We start from the raw sequence: 13,928 nt of genomic DNA, 5'->3' as shown, positions 1-13,928 counted from the left end.
ACACACCAAAAACCAAGCTGGGATATATGCTTGAGTGAGAATATTTGATTTAGCAGTGCACGTCACACACTGATGGAGCAAATGCATAAGCAGGGACAGAAAAAGAAGTTAATTTTATTTACTGTATAAATGTCCTTGAAATAAAAAAGAAAATCTGCTGAGTTCATCGACAGTGTCTGTTTGATACAAGACTTTTCTTACTTGAACTTAATTAAAACTAATGATATATTGAATGTATCCTATAAAACGACAATATTCTGAGCATCTAACTGGAATTACTGAGGTAACATTTCCCATCTGCATTTTATCTGTTGGCGCTTTGTTTTTCCTATGCTCTTAAATGCAACACTGAACCACTTTCCAATGGTTCATCACCAACCTCTAGAAGCAATGCATTTGCCAGGGTTCCTACAGCATAAGGCAAGTTAAATTCAAGACTTTTTAATGCCACTTGAAATAAAAATTTAAGACCAAATTCACAAGAAACACAAGAAAAACCTGCCTGCGACAACTTTACCCAAAGATTTATTTTAACATAAACCACTGCACTAATGTTTCAAATTTTGAAAAGCTTCCCATACAGGAAGAAAGCTAAAAACACACAAATGACAGATATATTTTAACAATTATTTAAATGAATTCACAAACTTTGTTTTAGCAGGGAATAAAACAAATCAGTTTTAAAGCCACAATATCACCAGTGCTAAGTCTTTTTTGAAGCTATTTTTCTTTGTATCGTTTTCTTAGTATGTTTGATTTGGTGATAAGTGGAGGCGTTGCAGAGAACAGGGTGGAACAAAACTTAGAAATATCGGCTGTTTCTCGGTAACTCGATTTTGATGCTTTGTGTTTCGTGCTTCACATGTGCGACTCCACTGCCTTAATTCCCATCGTTCCGAGCTTGAATCGCTTCTTGAACAAAATCCACTGTGCCTCATGTATGTTCCGTGGTTTTAGCCATGGAGGAAACTCTTGGCTGGAGCCAATTTTGGTTACATTTACACTTACGCTCATATTTTCCAGACAAAAGTAAAAGGCGCATCTCCCAAATGTCCCGGCCGCAACAACGCTTTTATTGGTTCCGCTATCGGGATGGAACCAATAATGGCGAGCCGTTATTTTTTTTATTAAATAAAAGGTCAATTTTAATGTTTTATTTAGATTACAAAAATAAATCATAATGAAAATAATCCTATTTATGATGTTTTTAAATTAAGACCTACAAAAGACTGATTTAAGACATTTTAATACCAATTAAGGCCTTAGTTTTATTTTGAAGAATTCAATGCCTTTTAAGACTTTTTAAGGACCCGCGGGAACCCTGATTTACTGTGAGGGAAGCGAATATCATGGCTATCGTTGGCCAAGACCAACAGACAAAAAACACATAAAAGAAAATGGCTTCATAATGAAATTACAGGCATGTTAAAGCTTTTTTTTCTCCAAGTCAATCTTTGTTGCTCATCGCTATCCATGTTGAACAATATTGTTAAAACATGGGGAGACAAAAAGTTAGAAAATCTCAAAGCCGACATGAAAATAACCAGATACCAGAGCAGTGCTTATTTTCAATTTTATCCTCAATAAAAGCCACCAGCCAACGGATCAGATAAACTATGTTATTATTAATGGTTGTCAATTTGATGACTCCATAGGAAGCATTTAATTAAAGTTTCCTCTCTGCTCCTCATTTGGATCTGATTATTGATTATTTCTTCAGTGTTTATTTCTTGTTGGTCGCAGCTTGTTTGGCTCAAGTGTGACGTCTAATAACATTGCTTCCTTGATTCGTGCTTCCCTGAAAAATCAGTTTTCATCTTATTTTTTTAGTTTTTTCCTTGTGTGACAAAGCAATTAAAAACAGATTTGAATCCTGTAACGTTATACATTGCTGGCTCTAATTAGTCATCTGCAAATTTTACGGATTTTTAACTGCAATAAAACACTTGACACATGACTTTGAATATGACCTCAACAGGCAGCCGTGTCACCTTTACAATACAAAGTATCTGATCTACTACAAGAGATCCATAATGAAGGCTATAAGCACTGCAGAAGAACAAATAAAACTCATGAAACATTTTCTTTGAATCCAAGTATTAGCCACACATCTTTATTACAAAGTGACCCTGATTGCTTTGTGAGGCTTGGTCTCATGCAGGATGCAGCTGACGCACACAGCCAAAGCTTGTGATGACAATTTGCACATGCATGCCTTAAATGTGTTGACTAAATGCAAGAACTACGATGATCGAGTGTAAGACAGGGAAAATGCCACACAGGCCCAGATTCATGAGGTTATCAGAACTTGCCGCCACACGTTTCATTTAAATAGACGTCTCTGAATGAAATGACGGCTTTTGTAAAACTAATAGAGGGTAACATCATATTATTTGCTTTACATTATCCTGCAGGATATCTTTAGGTTTGATATATCATCACTCTACTGTTCTTATGTTACCTCAACTCAGTTGCTGTTTAATCTGGATGTCCCTTTATATCAGTTCTGTAGTTTCTCTGGAGCTGCTGTTCTAAGAAATAAATGATATTGTATAAACATCAGGTTTTATAGATGCCATCTGGGCTCAGCAGCTGGAAACGCTTTCAACAAAGTGAACACCATAGTAAGGCTCATGGGTCCCATTATTTAAAACTCTATGAAGAAGCCCAATGCCCTCAAAGACAATAAAAACAAATTTAAAGGTTCTGACTACGATTCAAAATCTTTCCCAGAACACTCGTAGTGAAGCGTACAGACAGCAATGATTTTAACAGACAAAACAAGGGGCTGCCTGAGCCTGGTGCTAATTGATGGCACAAACAATAACTCCTTCTGTGAGGCATTTCCCATCGTTTTACACAAAGAAAACATGTCCTGCCCTCTGCTGCGTGAACGGTTCACAAACATATAGGTTCGACCTTTAAACAAACGAATAATATCCTTGCTATACATTTTACCGGTAGTTTAACGTGAGATAGAAACAATCTGACTGCAGGTACAGCAGGTAAGTGAAGGGAGTTTAAAACTTCAGGTTCAGTCAGTGAAGTTTAAGCATTTGCTCTTGTGAAAACCCACGATCTACTCTACAGGAAGAATGTGTTTGTTCATAAAAGTTTACAGCATCAAACATTGCAACTGTTTGGTGCTTTTATTGTTTTATTTTCATGTTGTCAACACCTGTTTTAATCCTTTACCTATGCATGTTTGGTGCTTTCAAGATTCTTATTGTATTTCCTTTTCTGGGAGAAACCATTGGTAGAAACTTGCATTTTGCCATGTTTTTCCGTACTTGTATTACATTTTATTACTTAAACATGCAAAACAAAACCTGACACTGCAAGCAGCTAACATTCAGTGCTAATGGAACGAAAATTATTCAATTCAGTTTATTTATATATTGCCAATTCACAACACGTCATCTCAAGACACGTTACAGTTCACCAGATCATACAGTCAGAGTGGTTCAAAGTTTTTTTATCTAAGGAAATCCAGCTGATTGCATCGACTCATTGACCTGAAAGCAATCCCTTACACTAAGCATGCTTGTAGCGACAGTGGAGAGGAAAAACTTCCTTTTAACAGGAAGAAACTTCCAGCAGAACCAGGCTCAGTGTGAGTGGCCATCTGCTGAGGCCGACTGATAAAAGCTAAAATAACAACAACAAAAAAAGAATAGATGGTCATATCTTAGACAAGCTGTGCAGACATCCTTTTAGTTTTAACATTATTCCCTTTTCAAGACTCTAGATTTCTACATTTTACCAGAATTTTAAATATTGACATAGTAAAAACTTGAGGGGAAAAAATCATGTGGTGCTTCAGACAAATAACAGCATTTTTCAATAATTTATATATTAGATCATGATAGATTTATAGTTTCCTACACCAACAAAGGAGTAAAACAATATGCTCTTATAGTGTTTAAAGAAAAATGCAACTACAAAAAAGGAAAAGATGCACCAGAAGGTTAGGAATCTGTATACTCTCCTTTGTTATTGTTTTAAGCCTTTTTTTGTTTTGTATTTTTTTAATATCACAGAATATGTTGAACTAGAAAGATAAGATAAATATAAGAGAGATAGATAGAGAGATAGATAGAGAGATAGATAGAGAGATAGATAGAGAGATAGATAGAGAGATAGATAGAGAGATAGATAGAGAGATAGAGAGATAGATAGAGAGATAGATAGAGAGATAGATAGAGAGATAGAGAGATAGATAGAGAGATAGATAGAGAGATAGAGAGATAGATAGATAGATAGATAGATAGATAGATAGATAGATAGATAGATAGATAGATAGATAGATAGATAGATAGATAGATAGATAGATAGATAGATAGATAGATAGATAGATAGATAGATAGATAGATAGATAGATACTTTATTTTTATTTATTCCATACTTGCTCAGACTTGGAAAATTATTAAACTGAATTTTGTAAGTTCTGTTACAATAATTAAGTTTATTTGACATTAAAAGATTCTTATTTTTAGCCTTTTCTTACCTGATCAATGATAGCATCCAGGGTGCTAAGCAACAAGAAGCCCCGTCCCCTGACCAGGTACTCGCCCAGCGCCACCATGTGACTCTCCTCCTCATCTTCATCCCGTGCCTCAGCTCTCTGGGCCACTGCACTGCATAGCTGGTGAACATCAGTCAGAAATTCCCTGGCCAGTGTGTTACTGGCTCCACTCATGTCTGAGCTGCAAGAAAAAAAAAAAAAAAACACAGCTTAAAAAGACTGCAGCCCAACTCTAATTTTAAGGTCTCTTTTAAGACAAAGAGATTTTCTAAAATGAAAATTTGCACACACAAAAAAAAAATACTAAAACAAACTGTCAATCAAACTGTCCTTCATGCTGTCAAACATTAATCTGAAAATATTTTTTTAAATATAGGAAAACAAGGCAACTTATTTACCCCTGAGCGTGTTGTTCAGAGCGGCCCTAAGCTGCTGGACATGTGTGCAACAAACACGTGTCCCTCTAAATAGGTTCTCTTTTCAACAAAATACACACAAATCCCTTTCAAAGTCGACAAACACAGGGGCTGACGATGGGGCAACAATTACAAACCAAAGAACATAACGGCAATAATCCCGCCTTTTTTTAAGACCGTTTTTGGCATAAAAGACAAGAATAATACCCAGAGGATTGTAATAATAAAAGCATCAATAAGCCGAGGTCCACATATATAAATTGCAAGATCTTACCAAACTTTACAGGGCCAAAGGGTTTCCTTTCACACATCTTGTATATATTCTCCCAACTTGACTCAGTCCTGCTAGCTGGATCTGCACACTTCCTCACATGACTGCTGACTGAATTCTCTGTTCCGCTGCACAAATTCCATTAAATTGGAATTTCAAATGGAGGCCTTCCAGATTCGCAGCAGATCAGCGTATCACATGAAAGCATGTGATGTCACATGGCGAGGGGATTGGTCTTGGTGATATTGACAGGCACCCATCGCACTGTGTAAGATCTCTGTCGGATCTCTGACTTATAGATTTGGTCTTTTCTATTTTCCACTGCAGCAACTGGGAGCGTCAAATATAGAATATTAAGAGAATATAATTCATAAGAACCCATTATTGGACTAATAACTGAAACATTTCTTTAAAAAATATATAGCTGAGGCATTTTTTATATCATCTCACACACTTAGCTGATAAAAGATGTACATCTTTTACAACTTTAAGTCAGCATCTACATCCGTGCAAAACTTGGGTTTATGCTCTTAGAATATAATCAACAAAACACTTACTCTAAACTCTATGAGTCAGCTTTGCATGAATATACATAGGTGATTTAGAGCCACCAGTTCAAACATTTAAGTTACAATCCTTGGTTTTGGAGTTGTGTTTTTTTGACAGATAAACTGTTTAATCATCAGCCAAACATTACGCCGTGTTCCTACTGAACACCAGTCCCGCCAAGTTTTCTGCATTATTCTCATACAGTTCATTGCTTCATCTCATCAATAATTCTCATGGCCAACACGGTTAACACGCCAGTCGCATCGGAGCTTCATCGAATAGGAGGAGCGTTTACCTGCTTGTCGGTTTCAAACCATACCGGCTGACCTGGATTTCACCAATCCTGGATTTAACCAACTGCTCTTTTTACCTTTTAAGAGCATTTCTTACTTCATTCCCAATTATTTCAAAACATTTTCTTCCTCATCTTCCATTTTGATAGAAATAGAGCTTTGCTTCGCCCTCCTCTGTGCTCCCATCACCCTACATCAGCCAGCATTCAGTTCCCTCTTGGTTGATGTGATGCAAATTGACAGTGAAGTCAAGATTGTTGAACTCCAGTGAATTTGCTTCCTGTCAACCATGGTTTTCACTTTGCCCTAATTACTAGGGGTTTAAATCACATCCATCATGGCGATTCGATTCAGTATCGATTTCCTGACCCAACGATTCGATTATTTTCGATACTCAAGAATACACCACAATACGATTCGACTAATTGGTTCATTTTTTTTTCCTTTTATCTAACAGGCTAGGCAATGTTTCAAAATTGAAATAAATCAATGAAAGCTGTAATATCGTTATGCATTTTATTTGAGACACAACAGCAAATAACAGAATTAGAAAAGTTGTACTCCACCTATTCCTATTAAAACCTCATTCACTGAAAAATAATAATTCGGAAAGACTTTGCATCAAAAATACTGCACAAAATCAGTGCAATGAGTGCAATGCAATACCTCGGCTCTGGAGTGTCGACGTCCCCGCCCCCTCCGCAGACGCTCCGCTGCACCTCTCCCAAATTGTAACTGACTGCAAACAGTGCCGCAGACAGGAGGCCGGCTTGTTTGTTTTTTTATGACCGAAATTGCGGATAACAACTCGTGAAGTTGGACCAGCTAGAAGAGCGAGGTGCGCGAGAATGCTAGGACCCTTTTTCCACCTGGATCTCCACTTTTTTTGGTCCTCATGTCCCTCAGTTGTCGCACTACTTACCCCCACTTCCTCGCCGCCTCGGCCGTATCTAGACCCACAGCGTATAGCGCAGACCACGCTTCAATATTGGGCATAAATCAAAAATGTCTGTGTCCAGCTCACTGCGACACACTGCTGCAGGAGTATGACCAGCCCTTTAAGGAAGCGAGATAGGAGGGCAAAATGGGTTTAGCGCCACCGCAGCACGGGAGTGAGAATTACGCCCAGGAGCAAATGGATAAAAATAGACCGGAGGGAAAAAAACAAAAACAGGAATCGATACTCTTGCGGACGTGTCGATGCATCGATACAAAACGATTATTATTTACACCCCTACTAATTACGCTGTTTCATCACCAGAAGATGTGCTTTGTTTGCTCCTGAATGCACCTCTACGTAGGGATAACATGTTGCAAGAACCCGGTTCGATCCCTACAGCCTCCCCTCGAGGTTCCTGAGCAAAACTCTTAACCCCACGCTGCTCCCCGAGTGCCAGAGGATGGGTCAAATGCAGAGAGGGATTTCCCCATAAATAAAGGGATTTACATCTTTTTTTTCTTTTAAATAAAAATGTAAATCTCTCACATTTGTTGTGAACACCCTATTTGGAATTTAAACCTTCATTGTTCAAATTGATGTGGAAATAAATTCTCTATTATTATTTTTTTAACTATGCCTCGGAGTGTTACGTTACAAGTCATTACAACAATAAATGTTCTTATTATCAAGTACTCCAATATAAACTGTACTCATCAGGGCTGACCTTCCCTCCATTCAGGACTTGTTCAGGTCTGGGATCAGGAAGAGGGCAGCAAACATTTCTGCAGACCCCACAGATCCTGGACTCACCTGGTTCAAATTTTACTCAAGGTTTGCCCTACAGAGTTTTATTAACTTCCCTGCGTCTGTCCGTGTGATGAACTTAAGTCAAAGATCTCATATGGATACCATGCTTATTTGCACCAAGCTAATTTGCATCAAGATAAACATTTCTATTTTCCTTCTCTGTATATTGAACCAGAAAATTCTTCATTGTGAGGAAAGCGGAAGCAAAGCCAGATTCCTTGTTGTAATCGTCTGTTTACCAAATAAAACCGATTCTGATGCTTCATTACATGCAATTAAGAAAAAAAGTTAATGTGGAGAAAACAAACAAACAGCCTAGTAAGGGAAAGCAAAGGATTTATGAGATCAGGAGCAAAATTAAGCCTATAATAACTGTGAAGAAGGAAACTTCAGGGAGGCCTCAGAGCTGAGCATGACTTCCATAGAGGGGATCGATTTGAATGACTTTAATATACAGATTTGATCAAAGATTTAAACAAAGCCATTTGAAATGCATGTTGGAAATTAGCTACAACAACTTGGAGCTCTATCAAAATAAAATCTAGTCTGATTTTATTTTGATAGATCTGCTCTTTAATGTTATAGATGAAACAATATTTGTCAATAAAAAAGAATCCAAACTTTTACCTAAACTACATTATATGAAAGACAATCAGCATAACTCTATCAGTATTGATCAATTTAATGGCCCTAAGCTTCAGTGACACGAACAGACGTCTGGATAAATTCCTGCTCACTATCAAAACTCAGCATCAGTGAGAGTCACATGTCATCTCCACAAATGTGAGCAACTTCCTACTCAAAGTGTAACATGGAAGAAAAAAATTCATTCCACCAAAATTCCTTCATCTTATATTTTTATTAATGTATTCAATTTCGGTTTTACCTTGAAATTATTACTTTAAAGAACAATAATCTGTATAATAGTTTTGGGGAAAGTTTAGTTTTAGTTTTGCGGGTATAACCTGTGACATCACTTCCTCCTTCCCCACACTGTTCATTACTGCAATGGAGGAAGGTGAGTTTTCATGGATGTCTTGTTAATTTTTTTTTTGTTTAATTTATGTAAAAGGAAAAATGTTTAGCTGTGTTTAAGCTAACGTGTTCGTGAGTTGTTCAGTTAAACATGGAATGATTTATATCGAGTGAAAGGGTTTACTGTGGCAGCATTTCTGTGAACAAGCCGACTGTTTTATCCACACAATGCTATTTTTTTTATGTGCTCCTTTTGTCATGGGCAGGTGGCTTGATGTCGGCTGGATGTTTTTATTTGCTGCTGAACAGTTTTGTTTCACTCTTTTCAGGTATGTTCTTATTTCTTTTTAATTTTTTTTTATTATTGACTTAACTTTTTTGGTCTGTTACGGAAGAGGATTAGGGCCAGTGGGGGGAAAAAAAAAAAAAGTTAACCGATTTTTACATTTTATTTCAGTTTAGTATGGGAAAAAAATCAGAATTCTGACTTTAATCTCAGAATTCTGACTTTTTTCTCAGAATTCTGACTTTCTCAGAATTCTGACTGAATTCTAAAAAAAAAAAGTCAGAATTCTGAGATTAAAGTCAGAATTCTGAGAAAAAAAGTCAAAATTCTGAGATTAAAGTCAGAATTCTGAGAAAAAAGTCAGAATTCTGAGAAAAAAGTCAGAATTCTGAGAAAAAAGTCAGAATTCTGAGAAAAAAGTCAGAATTCTGAGAAAAAAGTCAGAATTCTGAGAAAAAAGTCAGAATTCTGAGAAAAAAGTCAGAATTCTGGGATTATAATCAGAATTCTGAGAAAAAAAGTCAGAATTCTGAGAAAAAAAGTCAAAATTCTGAGATTAAAGTCAGAATTCTGAAAAAAAAGTCAGAATTCTGAGATTAAAGTCAGAATTCTGAGATTAAAGTCAGAATTCTGAGAATTCTCCCATGAATTCTCCCCATGTTAAACTGAAATAAAATTTAAAATCAGTTGACTTTTTTTTTTTTTATGTTTTGTTATATATATATATATATATATATATATATATATATATATATATATATATATATATATATATATATATATATTTATTTTTGTTTTCACAATGAACACATTTTTATCCATGTTGGATATTCGTTGTGGAGGTTTGTTCGTGATGTGTTTTGTAATTTTTTTATCTCTTTCGTCCTCATTTAAAGTATTTAATGAGGTTATTTTGAATAATATCTGATGTTAAATATGTAATGATGCACACACTGCTCATTACTGCAATGGAGGAAGGTGGCTTGATGTCGGCTGAATGTTTTTAATTTGCTGCTGAACAGTTTTGTTTCACTCTTTTCAGAATAAACACGCCATTTATTGGCTGACTTGGAGTGATTGAACGGTGCATTATTACACAACGCGGAGGCCGGTTACAAAAGCATGACCAGATCAGACGCATGGTTCACATATCTGCCTCATGTATGCTATCTCTGAAAAGTACCGAAGTGGAAAAACAACCATAAAACAGTCATTCATAAAAATAGGGTAAGCGCAAATAAACTAGTTTACTGTATTTTCTATAGATGTTAGCTTTAAATCTCAGCTGTGGAAGGAAATTTTTCTTTCCCAAATTAGAGAGTTTGGGTTGAACCAGAATAACAATCACTATTCTTTCTGATTGCTTCTCCAGCTCTGGCTTGTTAGTCCTGTCATCACTGCCACAAGAAACCGATTAGAACCAAGTAAAGAGATAATTGTTTCCACACAGCTGCAGAATTCATGTTTAGTGTTTTTCCCTCCAACCACTTGTTTTGAGCTTCTTATCTCCAGGCCAGTAATTTCCATCAGAGGCTGCATTCATCTGTTATTCTTTGCTTTAGAGGCCGGGTTAGCAGAGGGAGGACTCCTGTGAACAATGCACCGTCAACAGAGACTGCAGTGCTACAGTCACAACAAGGTTTATTCACAGAATCAGTATATCTGGCTCTAGAGCAAACAATACTAGAGTCTGTAAACACAGAGTGAAATCCCCATCTGATGCAATGCTGCCTCGCTGTGGATGCATCACTATTCATTTATACCGTCTATCTGTTCAGTACATTAGTTTTATAAACTTTCCACAGATTCTCAACTGGATTTAGGCTTGGTCTTTGACTGGGCCATTTAAAGCGTAAACATGCTCAATCTAAGCTCTAAATCAGTAGCTCCGGTTGCAGTTTGTTATCACATTGGAAGGTAAATCTCAGGTCTATTGGAGCCTCTAACCACTTTTCTTTCAGGCTTGTCTGCATCTGCTGGCTCTTATCTAGGTTATGCAGCGATTTGCATGTAGACAGCAGCTTTATTTCTGGAATTTAATCTGAACAAAGCATATTCTTCCACACTTCTTGACAGGTCGAACTAAAAACAAGGCTTCCTTCTTGTGTACTAGAGTGATTCTCCCACCGCTGCCGATTTCTGCACTTCCTCTACAGTTTTCTCTAATTAATGCTCTGCCTGCTTGGGGTGTCTGTTTAGGAGGGTTGTCATGTCTTGGTAAGTTTGCTGTTCTAAGATAATACGTCCATTTTAAGTTGAGGCAGTGGACACTTCTTAACGACAGGTCCACAGCTTGGAATATTATTTCATGTTTTATCCTTCCTATAATTTACCTGTTAAAGCTTGTCGTCTTTAGAATGATGTCCGTTTACTAACCTTTTATAACAAACTACTGCTGAAGTGTAACCAACTGATCCCAAAAAAGTAAAAAAAAAAACATCCACTGGACTTGGTTTCCAAGTTTGGAGGTTTTGTGCTTCCCATCCATTTTGAATTTAAAAAGCTTCCTGGATGGGAAGTGAAACATCTTTAAACTTGGAAACAAAGTCCATTGGATTGTTTTTTTACTTCTTTGAAAGGACTATGAGCTGGATGACTGAGATCTTCACCAGCAGATGTACCTCATTGAATTTCTTGTAAGGGGCAATATATAAAACCCTTGTTTTTCCACTTGATTTTTATTTATTGATATGTGTGTGTGTTGAGAGAGAGCCATCAAAAGGTAATGCAAGCCTTTTGAAATATGGCATAAATTGAATTTCCATTTAATATATTGTCAAGCATAAATTTTTATTAGCTAAACTATCTGCTAACTACTTTTGCTAAATGATATCAAGGTTTTTTTTCACTGTGACGTTAGACCTACTGTAAATCAGCTTCAAATTACCAATCACCACCTGGGATATTTCAAATTAAAAAGACAAAATAGTGAGGAGATCTTACCAGAATTTTAGTGCATCTTTGGTGCCGCTATCGGGGTGGTGCTGCACGTAGTGGAAGAGACAGAGGAAATTCTCCAGACTCTGAAGGCTGATCTGAGAATCGACACACAAACGAGAAATAAGATAAACAATGCGAATCGGTAGTTATACGAAGACGAAGGGGAACTGAGATGTGCTCCAATGAACATTTCCTTTTCTCAGGTTGACAAACAGTGAATTAGACTGTTAAATATTATGCACTATCCTTCCACAAAGTGAAAGTCAAAAATTCATACTACTGAGAAGCTTTACATTAGATGCAATCAGCCTGAGCTCTGAAGTCAAAACAAGGCAGTAGTAACCTTTCACCACAGCTGGCAGGAACCCGGGACTTTATTAATGGTGAGATGAGCCATCTGACCCCATTTAACAGCATTACTGGTTCCAGAGGGTGGTGTGTTAAACCTGCCTGGCTCCGTGCGAGCCACTAAGCCAGCGTGCTGCTGTCCCTCACATCACCCCCCCCCACACTCACACACACACTCACACACACAGGAGTATTCTTTAGGCTTCTCCTAATCTGACACCGCTGATGGGATTCATTCAGGCGATGCTGATCCCTGACTGATGTGCTGCTCTGACTGTCTGGGTGGAAGCCTGAGAAGAATCCACACAGCTTTACAACCATTTGGTAAGATGGTGCCGGTGCAATAAAAACACAAAAACAGCTTTGAGACAACTGTTAAAGCACCATACCAAAAAAAATAGGAACAATTTAACGAAAACCATTACAGTTATTAAAACGATCTAAACTGTAATGTACAAACAAAAAGAAAATGGTACCGTGTTTGCACCAATTTCTACCCTTAAAATCAAAGGTACAAGATAAATTAATTTATCCTAACTAGTACCTTCGATTGCATAAAAGATGAGTAAAATAAAAAATGTTTGCATCATGCACTGCTTTAGGCATTCCTGTATCAGGCTGCTAATAAAAAGATATTTTAAAAATTACTGCACTTACATCACAGACTCACTGCTGTATTCTGACATGATAATGAAGAGTTGAACAGATTTAGCATAACTGCAACTTGCAGGCTTTAATGTTGACTCTAACAGCTCTGAAAGAGGACAAACTTACAAAACAACTTTTTAAAAAAGCACCAAAAAGGAAAAAAAAAAAAAAAAAAAAAGACTTTTAGTGAGTATGCCACTGTTTGTTTATACATTCTTCCTGTCTTCCATCCAAAATATGTGATGTACTTTAAGTAGAAGGGAAATCCACAAAAATCTTTTTCATAAAAATGAATAATACATTATTTTCAGAATAGAAAAGCCTAAATAATTACTAAGCATTAATAAAACTAGATGAGATGCTTTGTAAAGTAGTTGATAAACTGATATGTCTGTAACCTTGTTGTGCGATTCTGCCTTTAATTGCCCTGTATTCTCCAGAAAGAGGATTCAGAACTCACTTTCACTTTCATTTGTTTACCAATAGCAGAAGTTGTTCCTTAAGGAAGAAGGAGTGCTTAAATATGTTCACTGGATGCAAAACTACTTTTTTTTTTTTTATCTTGCAACAGAACAGTAAATTTGGACAATAATATTTATTTTCTTTAAAATCAACACTAAGGCGGGGGGGAATAGTTAGTATTTGTCAAAATAACTAATTAAAACACACCGAACTATTTAGAAGTCACATGATTAGATTGCCTTTTTCAGAACTGGTATTTACATTGAAGAAGTTCATTTCAAAATTGTTTGAATTAGACTTTTGATTAAGACAAGATTTAAAGTTTTAAAAAATATTGTTATATCATATATATTATATCTCTCCTATCCTGGCTTCTCTTCGTTGGCTTCCTGTTAAATGCAGAATAGAATTTAAAATCCTCCTTCTCACATATAAAGCCTTAAATTTCCAAGCTCCATCTTATATCAG

The 13,928-nt window shown here is 36.6% G+C and overlaps 1 protein-coding gene across 6 annotated transcripts in view; it reads right to left on the bottom strand.

The window, feature by feature from the left end:
• Positions 1-13,928, bottom strand: part of lyst (lysosomal trafficking regulator) — a 95,295-nt gene that overhangs the window by 63,077 nt on the left and 18,290 nt on the right. For 5 of the 6 annotated variants that reach the window (XM_038284041.1, XM_038284037.1, XM_038284040.1 and 2 more), the window contains 2 exons: positions 12,006-12,097; positions 4,508-4,706 (listed from right to left, as the gene is read on the bottom strand). In XM_038284041.1, coding sequence (XP_038139969.1) covers positions 4,508-4,699 — 192 coding nt within the window. In that variant the 5' untranslated portion in view covers positions 4,700-4,706; positions 12,006-12,097. Of the gene's footprint in view, positions 1-4,507; positions 4,707-5,215; positions 5,335-12,005; positions 12,098-13,928 lie in introns of those variants that run through there. The other variant, XM_038284042.1, reaches the window with a different exon arrangement.

This window comes from Cyprinodon tularosa, unplaced genomic scaffold (assembly GCF_016077235.1).
Source record: "Cyprinodon tularosa strain WSP-4 unplaced genomic scaffold, ASM1607723v1 ctg199, whole genome shotgun sequence".
Classification (NCBI taxonomy): Eukaryota; Metazoa; Chordata; class Actinopteri; order Cyprinodontiformes; family Cyprinodontidae; genus Cyprinodon; species Cyprinodon tularosa.
Note: the sequence above shows the minus strand (reverse complement) of the source record. Positions and strands in the feature narration are given on the sequence as shown.